At 47.3% G+C, this 19,375-nt stretch overlaps 1 protein-coding gene across 5 annotated transcripts in view; it reads left to right on the top strand.

The window, feature by feature from the left end:
- Window positions 1-7,969, top strand: part of HECTD4 (HECT domain E3 ubiquitin protein ligase 4) — a 193,138-nt gene extending 185,169 nt beyond the window's left edge. For all 5 annotated transcript variants that reach the window (XM_043557648.1, XM_043557646.1, XM_043557647.1 and 2 more), the window contains exons 71-76: window positions 838-941; window positions 1,049-1,270; window positions 3,567-3,730; window positions 3,981-4,176; window positions 4,752-4,974; window positions 5,752-7,969. In XM_043557648.1, the coding sequence (XP_043413583.1) occupies window positions 838-941; window positions 1,049-1,270; window positions 3,567-3,730; window positions 3,981-4,176; window positions 4,752-4,974; window positions 5,752-5,888 (1,046 nt within the window). In that variant the 3' untranslated portion in view covers window positions 5,889-7,969. The remainder of the gene's footprint in view (window positions 1-837; window positions 942-1,048; window positions 1,271-3,566; window positions 3,731-3,980; window positions 4,177-4,751; window positions 4,975-5,751) is intronic.
- The last annotated feature ends 11,406 nt before the right edge of the window (window positions 7,970-19,375 follow it).

The raw sequence follows: 19,375 nt of genomic DNA, 5'->3' as shown, positions 1-19,375 counted from the left end.
GACGCTGCCAACCCAAGTAGTGTCCCCAAGGTCGGGCAGCCAGCTGGGGTTCAAAGCCAGGTCTGTCCGATTCCCAAGCCCAGCCCTTGGTGGCTTCAGCAGGCCGGGGTCTCCTGCTTCTCCGTGGAAGCTGAGTGAGGACATCTGTCCCCAGGCGCATCCTGTGCGTGGCTCCGACCAAGCAGCGGGCACGCATAGCTGTCCTCTGAGCTTCCTGACCTTAGGACATTGACAGGGGGTGCACAGGGGAGAGGGGATCCAGCCACAGAGAGGAGTTGGCAAGAAAACCGGAGGCACGTTTGGAATGACGGCAGCAGAGATGCTGATGATCGCCGGTTGCCCTTTGCGGGCGTTCATGCGTGAGGCTGTTCAGCTGGACGCTGCTCACCGAACAGATAGACACTGGGCACCTGGGCCTGGGGGGAGGGAGGGGAGCACGGAGTAGCACGGGCGGCCCCACTCCTGGTGCAACCCGGAGCGACCGAGGTGGATTAAACGAGCCCGCGGATCCGTGTACGCTCACGGCGGTGCCAGATACGCAGGGCTCTGCATCCGGTCTCTCTGACTCCTTGAAACTAGCCTGCAACGTAGGTACGGTGACTGTCCCCCTTTGACGGATTGGGTCCCTGAGAAGTGATGACCTGGGGGTCACCCAGCCAGTAAGTGGCCCCGCAGGACTTGACCCCAGGTCTCCCCGCCTTCAGGCGAGCTCTGTCTCCGCCGCAGCCGAGTTCAGGCCGGCAAAGGAGCTGCCGTTCTGGGCGGGCAGGGCGGGCCGGCGGGGCCACCGATGCCCCCGATGCCCCCGATGCCCATCAGCCTCCATGTGTCCCGCAGGCGGCTCTTTCCGGCACTTCCTGTGGCAGGTGTGTAAAGAGCTGCAGAGCTCCTCACTGTCCCTCCTGCTCTTGTGCCCCAGCTCAGCCGTCAACAAAAACAAGGTAAGACGGCCGAGGCGTGGGCCATGGCGGGGCAGTGGCCGGGACCTGTGTTCCCGGGGAGGAGGAGAGGTGCCCGGCAGTCGCTGCATCTCTGCCTCTGTGTCCAGGGCAAGTATATCCTGACCCCCAGCCCCATCACCTACGGGGAAGAGCAGCTCCTGCACTTCCTGGGCCAGCTGCTGGGGATTGCGATTCGAGCAGATGTCCCTCTTCCCCTGGACCTCCTGCCTTCCTTCTGGAAGACTCTGGTGGGTGAGCCTCTGGACCCTGACCAAGACCTGCAGGAAGCAGACATACTCACCTACAATTACGTCAAGAAATTTGAGAGCGTAAGTGAGTGAGGCATTTATTCTGGGGACAGCAGAACTCCAGAGCAGTGTCCCCGGGGCTCGTGGCTGCCTCTGTGATCTGCCATTTGCTGGGCCTCCAAACCCCGGGAGCCCAGGCTTCCCCCCAAGGACCGATTGGGGTCTCCCAGAGAACGTTAGGGAACGTGAGCTGTCTCTGCCGGGCTTGCTTTGTGGGGACAGAAGCCTCTCTGGCTTCTCTTCCTGCTTGATGGGGCACGTCGGTCACTGCCCATCTGCTGCTGTTGGGCCTCCCAAGGACACAGGGGTGAAGGGTTCCCGGCAGCTGACTGAGCAGGCAGGGATGTCGGGGTGGGGACTCCTACAAGTGGACCCACTTTCACTTTTAAGAGCTTGGTTTTGGGCGCCTGGGTGGCTCAGGTGGTTTAAGTGTCCGACTTCCGCTCAAGTCATGATCTCCTGGTTTGTGAGTTCAAGGCCCGCATCAGCCGGAGCTGCTTCGGATTCTGTGTCTCCCTCTCTCTCTGGCCCTCCTCCGCTCACACTCTCTCTCAAAAATAAACAAAAGAGAGTTTGGCTTCAGGGCCTCAGAGCACAGGAGACCGGCTCTTGGGGGTCATCTGGGATTGGCCAGGGACAGAGCTGGGAACGTAGCTGTCCTCTTCGTGCCTGGGGACACAAAGAGGTAGTGAGAGCTCGCCACGTCTGACCAGCCCCCTGGCGGGGGTGCGGTCTGCGCTCAGGCTGCCAGCTGGGCCCGTGGGACCCCTTCAGGTCTGTCCACCGGTTAGCGGTCGTGGTAGCCTGCCGTGGGCCGGGCTCTGGGCTCTCGCCCCAGCCATAGGAAGCTTCCAGGTTGTTCTCGCGATACGTGAGGCCCTGTTCGGAAGGGCTGTGTGCACAAGTCCTCGTGACAAGGCCGGGAGGAAGGGAGGCTCAGAGAGGAGGGTGGGCTGGGAACAGAGCCACCGGGGGAAACTAGGCCCGTCTGGCTGAAAAGCCTCCTCAAGCTAGAGACAGAGTGTGGTGGTGCCCCTGCCCCGGCCCTCCCCCTTGACTCCCCCGCTGCCTGTGTTCACAGGGGAGCAGACTGAGGCCGGGCCGAGGCGGCTCTCGGCGGGAACCCCAGCCGAAGGAGGCACAAAACTAGGGCCCCCTGAGGGGCCTCGTGGCCAGGCCGTCTGTTGTCCTCCCCCGAGCCGCCACTTGAGGGCAGCCGGCATGAGGGCGCACCAAAGCCAGGATCTCGGATTAGTGGCAGAAATGGGGCCGACAGGGAATTATCTAAAAGGTCAACGCAGGACGGCCGCTCTGGGCGAGGGGTTGAGGAGTCCCTGCCCGGCACTGCTTCAAGAAGTCCTCCTGGGGCTGTGGGTAGCAGCAAGGGCCTGGGGTGCGCGGGGGGATATAAGACAGTGTCCAGGAAGACCTTCCAGCCGAGACTTCTTTCTGAAGGCGCTGGGCAGAGCCACAGAGTGTGTTGGGACACCAGGCTACAGCAGGGTTGGGGCACACAGACCAGGCAGAGAGATTCTGAACTTCTGGTACTCGTCTCAGTCACCTTCAACATGCCAGAAGGGCAAGTTTGTTCTTCTCTGGGCCAGATCCCAGCATCTCCTCACTAGCCCAGCGGGCACCTCAGTGTCTTTTGGACCCTAATTTTGGTGTTTTTAAGTGATTTGCTTTTAAAACTAAATATGGGTCGGGGCGCCTGGATGGCGTAGTCGGTTAAACTTCTGACTTCTGCTCAGGTCACGATCTTGCGGTTTGTGAGTTCGAGCCCCGCGTCGGGCTTTGTGGTGACAGCTCAGAGCCTGGAGCCTGCTTCCGATTCTGTGTCTCCCTCTCGGCCCCTCCCCTGCTCACACTCGGTGTCTGTCTCTCTCTCAAAAACGAACACATAAAAAATGAGTAAAACTAAACACGGATGTAGGTTTGGCTTCGGGCAAGGCTGAATCCTGGTGCTCAAACAATGTCCTCAGTAATTGGTTTCAAGATGGCCCCTAGTAGTACAAGATGTATATCTTAGAGTCGTGTCCACACCAGTGAAAGTGCCTTGCTGCTTCCAAATGGTAACAGGAAAAGCCCTCCAATTTGGGTTTCGTTAGGTCTCAGGTGGCCCGGGCCACATACCTAACCCTGAACTCCCGGCAAACTGATTGGCCAGGCCCGTGCCATGTGCACGTTCATAATGGCCAAGGGTGGTCCCCGTGCAAACAGTGCCTGGTGTCTGCCCGACTAGAGATTCGGGTTCCGTCTTCCCGGGGACCCTGGGAGCAGGACAGGCAATTAGCTTCCGTCTGCCTCCGCCCTCCAGATCAACGACGAGACGGAGTTAGAGGCCCTGTGTGCCGAGATCGCCTCCCAGCACCTGGCCACCGAGAGCCCCGAGGGTCCCAAGCCCTGCTGCAGGTTCACGTACCTGACCATGACAGGCGAGGAAGTGGAGCTGTGCAGCCGCGGCCGGCACATCCCCGTGGCGTGAGTCTGTGCGCGAGGGGAGTGGTGGGGTGGGCGGCCTGGGCCGGGTCAGGTGACGGATCTCACCAGAGGGACGGCTGTGGGGCAGGACGCGGGGTGCCAGGAAGGGTGGCGTGCGTTCAGCAGCGGGACTTTATTAAGAAGGCCCCAGCCGTGAGGCGGGTGACGGACGCCCGGAGGCAGGAGAGGCAGGACGCCCGGTAACCGGTTCCCCTCGCCCGGCCCCCACCCCCCCCCCCACCCCCCGCAGGTGGGAGAACAAGGACATCTACGCGGCGGCCATCCGGAGCCTGCGGCTGCGGGAGCTCCAGAACGCCGAGTGCGTGACGGCCGTGAGGGCGGGCCTGGGCGCCGTCATCCCCCTGCAGCTGCTCACCACGCTCAGCCCGCTGGAGATGGAGCTGCGCACCTGCGGCCTGCCGTACATCAACCTCGAGTTCCTCAAGGTCGGTGGGCGGGGGCCTATCCTGGACCCCCCTCCCCCCCGTGTCCCAGTGCCCTGTTCTCACGTGCCCCCCCTCCCCTCCCCCGGCGACCCCCCCACGTCACAGCTGGGGAAGCCGGAGCTTGAGTCACTTGCCCGGACGCGGTGGGGTCGGTCTCACCCCCAGACGGCTGGCCTCCGGGGCCCGGGTCTTGAGCCTCATCCCGAGGCGAAGACCGTTCTTGCCAAGCCTCGTCCATTCCTCAGGCCGCACCCCGGCCTCCCAGGCTGGCTTCTTGCTGGCAGCGAGACCTCGAACAGTGACTTCACATCTGGTGGGACAGTGACAGGACCTGCCCAGTGTGTTCATGGTGGGGGAGGGGGGCGTAACGCTCGTGGAGCCTCTGCTCTGGGCGCGGTCTCCAGGCCGCAGCCACGCGAGGGGCGCGGGCACGACTACCTCCGTGGCCTTTGTCGTTGTCGTGGTCTCATAACCTATGTCCCGTGGCCGTTTCCCTGCCGCAGCCACCCGGCCCGGGGCGGTGCGGGGTGAGCAGAGGCCGGGACCGCTCACATCCGGAGGCCTTTCTTCCCCAGGCCCACACCATGTACCAGGTGGGGCTGATGGAGACAGACCAGCACATCGAGTTCTTCTGGGGGGCGCTGGAGGTGTTCACGCAGGAGGAGTTGTGCAAGTTCATCAAATTTGCCTGCAACCAGGAACGCATCCCCTTCACCTGCCCCTGCAAAGACGGGGGCCCTGACACAGCCCACGTGCCCCCCTACCCCATGAAGATTGCTCCCCCAGATGGCACAGCAGGTACCGCCTTCCCCTTGTCGTGTTCCGAGTGGGACGCACAGGCCCTTCTCTCAGTGGGAGCTGGGGCTGCTGGGCCCTGCAGGAGGGAGGGACATCAGTGGCCAGCTGAGCCCAAATGTAAATCGGGGGACGGGCCTGCGCAGGGGAAGGGGTTGTCACGTGCCTCCCAAACCTGACTTTGGCCAAGAGTCAGTACAGGCCCAAGGTTGGCCTATGTTCTGAGGTGTTTTTTTTTTTCTTTTTAAAGGATTCACCATTCTTTTTTTCAAGTTTTATTTATTTTTGAGCGAGAGTGCAAGCGGGGGAGGGAGAGGGGGCGACATTGTACTGACTGCATTGAGCCCGATGTGGGGCTTGAACTCATGAACTGTGAGATCATGACCTGAGCTGAAGTCGGACAGTCAACCAACTGAGCCACCCAAGTGCCCCTACATTCTGATAACTTTAAAAAGCTAATGGGGCTTTTTAGAAATGTTTTAATTTTCCAACTTCTAAACGTAGAAAAATAAGAAAACAACCCTTTGCTGACTGAACAAACCTGTCTACCACCAGATTCCCTCACAGGTCAGCCATCTGCTCCCTGTGCCGTACAACTTCCTGTGCCATTTTCTCCTCCAGAATCTTCTCTTGCCCTGCCCCCGCCCCTCCTCCTGCTTGGGCCTCGGTTAGCTTCAAGCTACCCAAAGAAGCAAACCTGAAAGCAGGGTGGCCAGTAGGTCTCCCTGGGATCAGAGCCCAGCCTCTGACACTGGCCTGGTGGGGGGTTTATTTTTGCAGGTTCCCCAGACTCTCGCTACATCCGAGTGGAGACCTGCATGTTCATGATCAAACTTCCCCAGTACTCCTCTCTGGAAATCATGCTGGAGAAACTTCGTTGTGCCATTCACTACCGTGAAGACCCCCTAAGTGGCTGAGGGGAGGGAGCCCCGGAGTTAGTCCGTCACCGAGGCACCGCTCCGCCGGCTTGGGAAGCCTGCCACTGAGGGCACATTCCCTCCAGGCCCTGCGTGAGGAGTTGGCGACGTTTTGCTTTTCCGAACTTTTGTCCACGTTCCAGGGCTTCCTGGAAGACTTAACCTTTTGTATTTGTATGTTTTGTGATGGGTTGGTTCTTTTACACCTGTTTGTGGTATGTTTGTAGGATAGTTTAATTCCCAGGCAGCCTGTGTCTCATTTGATCTTCCCGGACATTGTCTCTCACGGCCACCGGATTCTGATGCCATAAGGCCCCAGTTAGTTCCACATCATGGAACCACCCAGCAGGAAGGTGGTGGTGAGATACCTGCGGCCGGCCACACAGAGCATCCTGTTGTCTCTTCACAGCATCTTCACAGGTCTGTGGCCCTGCCCCTCCTGCCTTGAGCTGGAGTTGATCCTGGACGCAGCTCCCCCAGGCCTCCTTCCATCTTGAAAGGGTTGGGCCCCAACATGGGAGACACACAGGGAGCTTTCTGTGTTCATCTTCCAGCTTTCGAACCTTGTTTATGGTCTGGGTTTTTCAGAGGAAAAGCACCCCGGTGGCTGCCTGTCCCTTCCCCCTCAGCCCTCTGCTCTCCGTCTCTCCTGGGCCCCTGACCTGACAGTTTCCTGCTGAATGTTCCTCAGGAGACCAAAGGGTTCATTCTGACCTTAGTTCACAGCCAGGCGTTTCCCAGCTCCAGGAGTTCAGGACGCCTAGAGGAGGAGGGACGGACAGTGCTCGGGGGAGGGGGGGCTTTTTCTGAGACTGATTGAACAGGAAAGCACATGATTCAAGCCTACCCCCCTTTTGTACTCAGAAACGGCCCTTCCTCACCACAGTGTTGGTGACAGGAGGAACAGAAGGGCCACATGCCCATTTTAAAAAGAGCGGCTGACTGAGGTGCTCTGCTCAATTCAGGGTCTACTTCGGTGACCGAGACTTTCCAAGGACCACTATGCGGTCCTTCTGCCCCTCTGGCCAGGCCCGCCCCTTGTCCCCTCGCCGCCCCATGTGAGCGTGTGTGCCAGGGTGGAGCTGCTCCGGGCTCCCCCGCTGCCCCAGTGCATTTGTGCCCCAAACAGGTCTTTGTCCAATGGTACTTTGTTCAAGAGCAGCATATGCCAGCTTGTTGGACACTGTCATTTTGGGCCTTGCCAGTTCTCCTGGAATTGCATCACTGTATTTATTGTATAATATTGTGAATACTGAAGGTTCTGAGTGAGTGCTGACTAGAAGGTTCTGGAGTGTGCATGCTGGGGAGAGAAAGCTGTGCTTTTCCTTTCTCTGCTGTGGCCCTGGCCTGTTGGGAAGTTGTACGGATTTTAGAGTTAGAGCCATTAGCAGCCATCTCCTCCCTCTTATTCTTAGGAAATGCGTTAAGGACCATTACTGAAGTGATTCCCCAACCTAAGGAAAAGCTAAAACTGGATGCATCAGTTATGTTTGATGCAGGAGCAGTCCTGTCTGGAAAGGAGGGCCTGCACGCAGGCTCCCGGCTTGGAAGGAAGATGGTTGGCTGCTGCCTCCTGGGGGCCAGAGCCCCGTTGCCTGGGGGTCAGACCAGGACGTAGTCCTGACAAGGATCCTCCTATTTCATTTCTGCATAACGAGAGCCTTTGAATTATTAGAAGTGGTTCTTCCTCTCTGTATTTTTAAATTCTTGGTCCCCTCCAATCCTTCCCATCCCTTAAATGGACTCAGAATTGTTAGCTACCTCCCCAAGGGGGGTTTTGGGAAGCTGCTTTTGGCCCATCACTTGATTTGATGACAGCTGTGAGTAAGATGTCTGCTGCTAACACGCTTCTCCCAGAGAGCACATGGAGAGGTCCAGACTGATCCAAACCTTGGCCCTAAAAAAACGTGTGCTGTAAAGTTACTTGATGTATATTTATTATAATTATTTATGGTTGCATTTAACAAAGTTTTCATTCAGTTTGAGGCTATTTACACCATTGCTGTGTAAAGGAAGCTCACTACAGGAAAAAAAAAAGTCACACCAATAAATAACCTTCATCTAATTTTGACTTACCGTAAGAGTTGTGTGGTCATCTACTCACTGAAAAGATACAATGACTGACCTGCTTGGACTGGGCGGCTCTGATCCTTAAGTGCGGTCCAAAGGTTAGGAATTTGTTTCTAATTATTGTCTCTACACTTGATGTGATTCTTACTCCCTCATGCTTACTAACTAATCCTCCCCCCCCCCACCTCCCCCATTCAGCCCCTCGAACCTGGGTGTCATACAGAAAGGATGACTGAAGGGATGGAAATCCAAGGTCAAAGCTAAACCTCGCTCTGCATCTTCTGTCCCCGCCCCTGCTCATACTGGAGCTAGTCTGAACTCTTAGGCCAGTGGGAGGGTTTTCCTCAAGCGGATAATTGCAGTGGAAGGGGGTGGGAGCCAGCAGTGGATTTAGAACTGTACAAAAGGGAAATGCAGAGAAGATAAAGACTTAGGGCTGCTTTCCTAAGGTTGCTGTTCAGCTCTCGTGCACAGCTGTCCTTTGCCACCCCCACAGGGAGCTCTGTGGTCTGCATGCAGGAGAATCCAGTCTCCCAGACATGGTCCTGCTCCATGGGAGGGGGAGGTCCTCAGACCCATTTAGTTCTTCTCTTGACCCTACCTTTCTTACACTTAATAAATGCCAACTTTTAGCGAAAGTGTCCCACCTATGTCTTTATTATAGGAAGACCAAGGGTCCTCTTGGGTGAGGAACAACTCCCCTCAGGGTGCTGGAAACAGCAAAAGCCACCACTCAGAAGCTGGGGTGGATGGGGATGCCTTGTATGGAGAGTCCCAGCTGAGCACAGCAAGAATTTGCTCTCCAGGATGGCTGAGGCCATCTCAAGAGTTGCTTCTTTAAAAAACTATGTTCAAAATTACACTATCCAATAATAGAAGACATTCATCCTCATTAGTCATCAGGGGAAAGCAAATTAAAATCACAAAATCTATACAACCACCCCCAAAAAGGAAAGACAGTACCAGGACTGGGGGAAGACATGGAACCAACAGAACTCTCCTCTGGATGTGGGGAATGTAACCTACAACTACTCTGGAAGCCTGGGTGCCCTCCACTACGCACCCCCTTAGACCAATCCCACCTCTAGGTGTACGTCCACCAGAACACCCACCCATATTCACCAAAAGACGTGTAAAAATACAGCAGCAATAACAGTAGTAGCCAAAACTAGAAACAAGTTGAAGGTCTGAAGTAGAAAAAGTTACGGCACACAATGGAATACCATACAGGAAGGAAAGCAAACTGCTACCTGCAACCTATAGGTGAGTCAGAAACACACAGTGTTCAGCAAGAGGAGTCAAGCATAAAAAAATACTTCATGGTATGAGTACTTTAAATAATGAGTTCATTTAAATGTTGAAAATAGAAAAAAATAACATCTTAAAATGTCAAGATTGTGGTTATTCTGGGTCCCAGAGAGGATAGAGAGTATGAGGGGTGTTCTGGTGTCCTGGTAATGTTTTTGATATGGGTGGTGGTGACAGGTGTTGAGTGAACCCTATGCTACCATGCACTTTTCTGTAGGGATGTTCTACTGTATGGATAGTTTCTTAAAAATACAAGCGCACCAGCGTGTCTGGCTGGCTCAGTTGGTAGAGTATGTGACTCTTGATCTCTGTTTAAGCCCCATGTTGGGTGGTGGTACCTACTTAAAAAAAAAAAAATCCCAATGCCTCCGTGCCAAAAAAAAAAACCACAAAATGAAATCAGGAAATAAAAGCACACATTCCATCCTCATGAAACCAAAAGAAATCATTTCAGTCCACAATTTCTCAAAGGACAGCTACTGAAAGAATAAATGACTTAAGAGGACATCATGGGCAGCAAGCTTCTTGTAGGTCCCTTGGAAAAAACCAAAACGTTGCAAAGCAAAGAAGGAATTAGAGGCCCCACTGCCAAGAGAAAAACAAGGATTGGAAATTCATGTAGGAAGCAGTTCAAGCTCACCACTCTGCAGAAAGTCAGAAGCCCTATTTGGGAGAATCAAACCCAGCAGCTAAGACCCCAGCCCCACCCTGAGTTTACACAGCAGACTGGAAGACCCCTTTCAGGAGGAAATCAGAAATAAGACCTATAGATTCTCACAGCAGGGGGTTCTTCAGTGAAAACACCAGCTTGTTACCCTACAGTGAACGTGAACAGTTAAAGAAGCTTCTCATCTTTAGTGCCCCAGCCTTAAATATAGACAGGCAAGAAACAGATGAGGAAGAGTCTATAACATGAAATACCAAACAAAAATAGATAACACAGACTAGAACAAGAAACAACTATGGCACAAAGTATGCGAACGTACTGCATTGGGGCACCTGGCTGGCTCAGTTGGTAGATCAAGAGTCACTCTGGGTTTCAGGGTTGTAAGTTTTAGCCCCATGTTAGGTGTAAAATCTTACAAAAAAGAAAAACTTACTTCGGGGACACCTGGCTGGCTCGGTAGAGTGTGTGACTCTTGATCTCGGGGTTGTGAGTTCAATTCCCACATTGGCTGCAGAGATTAAAATCTTGGTGTGCCTGGATGACTCAGACATCTGACTGTTGTTTTTCAGCTCCCGTCATGATCTCCTGTTTCATGAGATCGAGTCCTGCATCAGGCTCCATGCTAGCAGTGCAGAGCCTCCTTGGGATTCTCTCTCTTACTTGCTCTTGTAAATAATAAACTTAAAAAAAATCACTGCATCCCTTAAGGAGAGAAAAGGCTGTGGGGAAGAATAAAAGGTTTGGGAAATATCAGAAATCCATTTAATGTAAAGATGAAAGGATAAAGTTGAAGAAATCTCCCATAGGGCAAAAAATATGAAAAGAAAAAGGAGCACCTGGGTAGCTCAATCGGTTGAGCATAGGACTTCAGCTCAGGTAATGATCTCACAGCGTGTGATTTGGAGCCCCACTTCGGGTTCTGTGCTGACAGCTCAGAGCCTGGAGCCTGCTTCAGATTGTGTCTGCCTCTCTCCCTGCCCCTCCCCATCTTGCACTCTCTTTCTCAAAAATAAACATTAAAAAAATTTTTTAAAGGAAAAAGGGATCAGTCTAAGACAGTCTATCCTACTATCACTGGAGTTCTGCAAAGAGAAAACAGGAGACATAACCAAAATATAAGAAAATTCTGAAAAACAGAATGTCACAAGTTCCAGACAAAATGATAAGTATCCAGCTCTTTGAATAGAAAAAGAATCCACACCACTTTACAACATGGGGAAATTTAAAAATACCAGGGACAGACATCCTAAAAAGCTTCAAGGGGAAAAATTACATGTAAATCAGAATGGCATCAGGCTTTATAACAAACTAGAAAGATAACACCTTCAAGACACTTCTAATTCTAATCACAATAAATGAACAGAAGCCAGATTTCCCTATCACAACAACTAAAATAAAAAACCTAATATATGTATGGTTCTCAAAACAGGCAATAAAAAAAAACTGAGAAGAGAAAATAAATATGGTGGGCCCTACCATTGCCTCAGCTTATGGTCTGGATAGTTTTCAGAGAGCAGCAAGAGGAGGGGAAACCCAAAGTCGAACTCAACAGTCTCCTAGAGTTCAGAAAACAAAGCATGAAAGGAAACAAAGGCAGCTAGTTTGCAAGGCAGAGTACTAAAGAGGAAGAGACTTACAGAGAACTCTGTAGATCTCTTGAGAGTCCTCAAGTATTCAACTGAGTACTGATAAGCTCAAGCATATAAGGAAACTGCCAGAGGCTGGGAAAAGAACCAGCCAAAAGGATTAGAGCTGGCAAAGAACAGGAAGTAGTTCCTATTCCCACTAGCCAATGTAGAAAACTTTGTAATTTGTGGGACTTTGGTTTTGCCTTAGTAGTGAAGTAAAATTAGCCCTAATTCCTGTTCAGGTCCCACCTAATCAAGCTTAAAAGTTTGACCCAGAAGGATCAAGCTGTCTCCAAGTGACCACATATTAAAACAAAGCTCAAAAATACAGGAAATACATGGGACACCTGGGTGGCTCAGTTTGTTGGGCGTCCAATTCTTGATCTCAGGGTTGTGAGTTCAAGCTCCATGGAGGCCTAGCATGGAGCCTACTTTAGAAACAAACAAGTAATACAAAAATACCCAGCATGTAAGTAGGTAAAATTCAGAATGTCTGGCATCCAATAAAAAAACCACCAGACATGCAAAGAAACAACAAAATAGCACCCAGAAAAATCAACTGCAACTGACCCAGAAATTATACAAATGATAGAATTCGCAGGCAAGAGCATTAAAACAGTTATTACTGTATAGAAAAGGTTTACGAAGCTAGGGGAAAAAAAACAATGAACATGTTAGGTAGAACCATGGAAAATATAAACAACACAAACTGAATGTCTAGAGATAGAAACTTCAATGTCTGAGATGAAAACTGGGTAGATTAGCAACAGATTAGACTGCAGAAGGTTTCAGTGACTTTGGAAGCACACAAATGACCCATCTGAAAACAAAAGAATCCAAAAAAGTGAGGAGTGTCAGTAAGATATGGCACTTCATTTGGCCTATAATATAGGAGAATAATCCCCCAAAGAGAAGAAAAATGGGGAAAAATCTTGAGATAACAGCTGGAACTTTTTCCAAATTTACTTAAAAACTACAAAGATGTAAGAAGCTTAATGAACCTAAAGCACAAGAAACAGCAGTGGTGATGGTTGTAGAACAATGAATGTACTTGATGTCACAGAACCATACAAAGGTGCATCACAATCTAATTGTATAAAATCAGTGATAAATCTTAAAAACAACCCCCACAAAGACACATTCTGTACAGAAGAACAAAGATAAGGATGGTAGATTTCTCAGTAGAACCAATGCAAGCAAGGAGACAGTAGAGTAACATATCTAAAGTATTGGGAGGGGAAAAGCTATCAACCTAGAATTCTATACCTTTCCAATAGTGAAGGAGAAAATAGGCAAGTACCTAGAGACAAATCAGGTTACTGCTTAGGGAGGGAGTGCTTAATGGGTATGGGATTTCCTTTAAAGATTAAAATTCCTGAACAAGTAGTGGTGATGATTGCACAACACTGTGAATGGATTTAAGGACACCTAATTGTATACTTTAAAATAATTGAAATGTTAAGTTTTGGGGCACCTATGTAGCTTAGTTGGTTAAACATCCGACTTCGGCTGGGGTCATGATCTCACAGTTCATAAATTCAAGCCCAACATCTATGCTGTTGGCGCAGAGCCTGCTTCAGATAATCTGTCCTCTCTCTGCCCCTCCCTGCACCCCCCTTCAAAAATAAACATTTTTTTTAATGTTGAATTTCATTAGATGTATTTTACCACAATTGTTTAAAAGTGAAGAAGAAATAAAGACCTTTTCAGACATAGAAAAGCAAGAACACAGGCTAACCTGCACTACAACAAAGTCCTTCACACAAAAGGAAAATGATACCATGTGGGAATCTGGGTCTGCACAAAGAAAAAAAAATACAAAAATATTAACTACATGGGTAAATATAAAAGACATGTTTAAGTCTTTAAAAGATCACTGACTTAAAAAAAATTTTTAATGTTTATTTTTGAGAGAGAACGAGTGAGCACACACGAGCATGAGTCAAGGAGGGGCAGGGAGAGAGGGAGACACAGAATCCAAAGCAGGCTCCAAGCTGTCAGCACGGAGCCCGATGCGGGGCTTGAACTCACGACCCAGGAGATCATGACCTGAACCAAAGTTGGACACTCAATCGACTGAGCCACCCAGGTGCCCCTAATAGATAATTGAGTACTTAAACAAAACAACAAGGTATTGGGGATTTATGATGAATAAAGAAAGGGAGGGGAGGAGCACCTAGGTGGCTCAGGCAGTTAAGCATCTGACACTTGATTTCGCCTCAGGTCATGATCTCCCAGTTTGAACCCTACGTTGGTCTCCTCACTGACACTGTAGAGCCTGCTTGGGATTCTCTCTCTCTCACTCTCTGCCCCTCCCCCCAACCAAAATAAATAAATTAAAAAATAAATATATGACAATGGCACAAAGGCTAGGAGGAAATAAATTAAATATGTTATTGTAATACCAATCATGAAGTAGCACAATATTACTTAAAGGTAAACTGTGATACTGTAATAAATCAGAGGTGTATGTACTATAAACCCTAAAACAACTACTTAAATAATACAATAAAGTTAAAACTAATAGGCCAACAAAAGAGATAAATGGAATCATAAGAAGTATTAAAAGAAAGCAAAAAAAAAAAAAAGAGAAAAAAGGCACATAGAACACAAAAGATAAATAGCAAAAAGATTTATTTAAACTCAACTATCAGGGCATCCGGCTGGCTCAGTCGGTAGCATGTGACTCTTAATCTCAGGGTCTTGAGTTCAAGCCACATTGGGTGTGGAGACTAGTTAAAAGAAAAAAAAAAAGTATTCTAAACCCAACCATATCAATAATTACATTAAATTTAAATGGTTGACACACCCAAATTAAAAGACAAACTCCTCAGACTGGCTCAAAAACAAAAACCCCAACTATATGCTGCCTCTGAGAAAACCAATGTAAATATGTAAACAAAAATAGGATAAAAGTAAAAGGATGGAAAAAGATATACTATGCCAACACAAATCAGCAGAAAGCTGAAGAATGTTAATATTGCTATCTTAATATCAAAGTGTATCTCAGAGCAAATATTACAAAGAAGGTCATTTCATAATAATAAAAAAGCCAAACAAGAACATAACTATCTTAGGCATTTATACATCTAATAACAAGGCTTCAAAAGAATGAAGCAATTACAGAATCATAAGGAAAAATAATCTTCAATTAAAATACAGATTTCAAAAAGAACTATCCTCCATCCCCCAATAATTAAGAGAACAAGTAAACAGAACATCAGTAATATAAAAGCTTGAACAACACTACCAACCAGTTTGACCTACCTGTCATTTATATAATATTCCATCTAACCAAAATACAATGCACATTCTTTTCAAGTACATACAGGACATTTATGGCCTGGAGAATATTCTAAGGATAAAACAAACCTCAATAAATTTGAAGAGATTCAGTTCATACAAATTATGTTCTCTGACCACTAGAAAATTAGTAATCAATAACAAATCTGGGGGCAGCTGGCTGGCTCAGTCATAAGAGCATGTGATTCTTGATCCCAGGGTTGTGAGTTCAACCCCCACATTGGATGTAAAGATTAAACTTAAAAAAAACAAAAACAAGGGTGGGAGGGAGGGGAAGGTGGGTGATGGGTATTGAGGAGGGCACCTTTTGGTATGAGCATTGGGTGTTGTATGGAAACCAATTTGACAATAAATTTAATATTAAAAAATAATAAGGTAAACATATAATTACCACTATGAGTTAAAACACTCAATTTTGACATCTTGAAAAAAAATCTAGAGTGCCTGGGTGGCTCAGTCAGTTAAGTGTCCAACTTTTTAATTTTTAAATTTACCAACTAGTTAGCATATAGCGCAATAATGATTTCAAGAGTAAAATCCAATGATTCATCCCCTACATATAACACCCAGTGCTTATCCCGAGTCTCCTCCTTAATGCCCCTTGCCCACTTAGCCCATCCCCCCACCCATAACCCCTCCAGCAACCCTCAGTTTGTTCTCTATATTTAAGAGTCTCTTGTGTTTTGTTCCCCTCCCTGTTTTTTATTATTTTTGCTTCTCTTATGTTCATCTGTTTTGAATCTTTAAAAAATTATTTAATGTTTATTTTTGAGAGAGAGAGAGAGAGTGTAAGTGAGGGAGGGGCAGAGAGAGAGGGAGACACAGAATCCGAAGCAGGCTGCAGGCTCCAAGCTAGCAGCAAAGAGCCTGACAAACTCAAACTCACAAACCAGTGAGATCATGACCTGAGCCGAAGTTGGCCACTGAACCAACTGAGCCACCCAGGCACCCCATCTGTTTTGAATCTGAAATTCCACATATGAGTGAAATCATATATTGTCTTTCTCTAATTTCACTTAGCATAATACACTCTAGTTCCATCTATGTTTTTGCAGATAGCAAGATTTCACTTTTTTTGATTGCCAAGTAATACTCGTGTGTGTGCGTGTGTGTGCACGCACGTGTACCACATCTTCTTTATCCATTCATCTGTCGATGGACATTTGGACTCTTTCCATACTTTGGCTATTGTCGACAGCACTGCTATAAACATTAGGGAGCACGTGCCCTTTTGAAACAGCACACCTGTATGGATAAGTACCTAGTAGTGCAATTTCTGGGTTGTAGGCTAGATCAATTTTTAATTTTTTGAGAAAACTCCATACTGTTTTCCAGAGTGGCTGCACCACTTTGCATTCCCACCAGCAGTGCAAAAGAGATCCTCTTTCTCTGCATTCTCACCATCTGTCATTGCCTATGTTGTTCATTTTAGCCATTCTGACAGGTAAAGTGGTATCTCATTGTGCTTTTTATTTGTATTTCCCTGACGATGAATGATGTTGAGCATTTTTTCATGTGTCTGTTAGCCATCTGGATGTCTTCTTTGGAGAATTGTCTATTCATGTCTTTTGCCCATTTCTTCATTGGATTATTTGTTTTTTGGGTGTTGAGTTTGATAAGTTCTTTACAGATTTTGGATACTAACCCTTTACCTGATATGTCGTTTGCAAATATCTTCTCTCATTCCGTTGGTTGCCTTTTCGTTTTGCTGATTGTTTCCTTCACTGTGCGGAAGCTTTTTATGTTGATGAGGTCCCAGCAGTTCATTTTTGCTTTTGTTTCCCTTGCCTCTGGAGACGTGTTAAGAAGTTGCTGTGGCTGAGGTCAAAGAGGTTTTTGCCTGCCTTCTCCTCTAGGATTTTGATGGCTTCCTGTCTTACATTTAGGTCTTTCATCCATTTTGAGTTTATTTTTGTGTATGGTGTAAGACAGTGGTCCAGGTTCATTTTTCTGCATGTCACTGTCCAGTTTTCCAACACCATTTGCTGAAGAGACTGTCTTTATTCCATTGGATATTCTTTCCTGCTTTGTCAAAGTTTAGTTGGCCATAAGTGTCTAACTCTTGTTTTCAGCTCATGATATCAGGGTTTGTGAGTTTGAGCCCCAAGCCTCACATCAGGCTCCATGCTCACAGTGCAGAGCCTGCTTCAGATTCTCTCTCTGCCCCTTACCCAATCGTGTGTGTTTACACTCTCTCTCAAAATAAATAAAATTTTAAAAAATCTGGAAAATATCCAAATAGTATAAACTAATAGCCCAGAGGATAAAGAAATCAATGTATTCTGAACTGGATGAAAACAAAAAGACACCAAAGTATATGAAACACAGGTAAAGTAGTTCTTAGGGAAATTTATAGCACCAAACACTTATATTACAAAAAAAGAAAGGTCTCAAATGAATGATCTCAGCTTTGACCTTAAACTAAACAAGAAAGAAGCTCAAAGTAAGCAGAAGAAAGCAAATAAAGATCAGAATCGAAGAAAAAACAAAAGATCAGAATGGAAAACAATGAAATGGAAACAGAAAACCAGTAAAGGGAATCAATGGAACCCAAGTTGATTTTTTGAGATCAATATAACTGATAAATCTCTAACCCAGGGTTGCCATGCTATGGCTCATAATCCAGCTGCTTGTTTTTGTAAATAAAGTCTCACTGGAAGCCTCACCCATAGAGCTGTGTTTACTCTCTAACAGCATTGCTGAGTAATTGCAATTCGGACTATATGGCCTAAATATTGACTATTTGGCCTTTTAAGAAAGAAAAAGTTTGAGGATCTCTGCTCTAGCCAAACAGATCAGGAAAAGAGAAAACAAATGATCAACATCAAAAAATGAGAGAAGTGACATCACTACAGATTTTACAGATATTTTCAAGTAAGGTTATATTATGAACACCTTTATGCCAATAAATTAACTTACTGAAATAGACAAATTCTTTGAAAGACAATACCAAAGTTCACTCAAGAAGAAACAGAAAACCTGAATAGCTATATCTGTTAAAACTGATAAACTGGGGGCGCCTGGGTGGCGCAGTTGGTTAAGCGTCCGACTTCAGCCAGGTCACGATCTCGCGGTCCGGGAGTTCGAGCCCCGCGTCAGGCTCTGGGCTGATGGCTCAGAGCCTGGAGCCTGTTTCCGATTCTGTGTCTCCCTCTCTCTCTGCCCCTCCCCCGTTCATGCTCTGTCTCTCTCTGTCCCAAAAATAAATAAACGTTGAAAAAAAAATTAAAAAAAAAACAAAAAAAACCCAAAAAAAAACCCTGATAAACTGTATCATACTTATTTATGGTTTTTAAGAAATTGGTCTATTTCTCACAGTCCCTTTTTAAGGGCTCATCTGATTAGGTCAGACCCACTCAGAATGATCCTTTATTCATTCAGAGCCAACTGATTTGAGGCTTTATTTACACCTTCATAGTTTTGTCATACTATATCAATCATATTCACAGTCCTGCCAACATCCAAGGGGAAGGAATTACATGTACACACTACATATATACCATGTACACCAGGAATCCGGAATCTTCAGGGCCAACTTAAAATTCTGCTTATCACAAATAAGGAAACAAATTTATTCACTGAAACATTATTTTTAATAATAAGATTTTGAAAACAACCTAAGCAACATACATAGGCGAATAAAACACAGTACATCCACACAATGAAGCGATTTTTTAAATTGAGGCATAACTGACATATATACAAAGAGGTAATCTTGAGAATATGTTATTAAGTGAAAAAATCAAAGTTCAAGAGTATAATATGCTACCTCTGGTGTAAGAGAAAAAAAATAAGAACATACACATGTGTTTGGTTATTTTGGCAAAAAGAAACAAGAAGACAGTTTAGGGGGAGAAAAGTGAATAAAACAGAAACTAGTAAGATTGGTTGCCCACAGACAGTGAGTGAGTAGAAACAAGGTGAAAGCCTGGAGATGTTGAATGGGAGTAGAAAGTATGAGTGTTAGTGACTTTTTTTTTTTTTTATTTCAGAGAGAAAGAACACGAGAAGGAGATGGGCGGGGGGGGGGGGGGGGGGAAGAGAATTTTTTTCTATTTTTTTTTAATGTTTATTTTTTTAGAAAGGGAGAGAGTGCACGTGCAAGCACTTACAAGCCAGGGAGGGACAGAGAGAGAGGGAGACACAGAATCCGAAGGAGGCTCCAGGCTCTGAGATGTCAGCACAGAGCCTGATGCGGGACTCAAACTCACAAACCATGAGATCATGACCTGAACCAAAGTTGGACACTTAACCGACGGAGTTACTCAGGTACCACCCACCCCCTCCAGGGGGATTTTCAATCATGCCAGAAATGGTACAAGTCTCTCAGTCTTTCCAGCTTCTTTCACCTGACACAAGAAGGTCTCTGAGCTAATGGACTGATTTTAACTGACATATAATATACAAAAAAATCCCTATAGTTATATATTCTTTTTTCTAATCTAGCTTGTTTCTCTCAGAATAGCTCAGACCTGGATTTGAGTCCTAGCACTGCTGTGAATTATCTGCAT

The sequence above is a fragment of the Prionailurus bengalensis genome, chromosome D3 (assembly GCF_016509475.1).
Source record: "Prionailurus bengalensis isolate Pbe53 chromosome D3, Fcat_Pben_1.1_paternal_pri, whole genome shotgun sequence".
Classification (NCBI taxonomy): Eukaryota; Metazoa; Chordata; class Mammalia; order Carnivora; family Felidae; genus Prionailurus; species Prionailurus bengalensis.
Note: the sequence above shows the minus strand (reverse complement) of the source record. Positions and strands in the feature narration are given on the sequence as shown.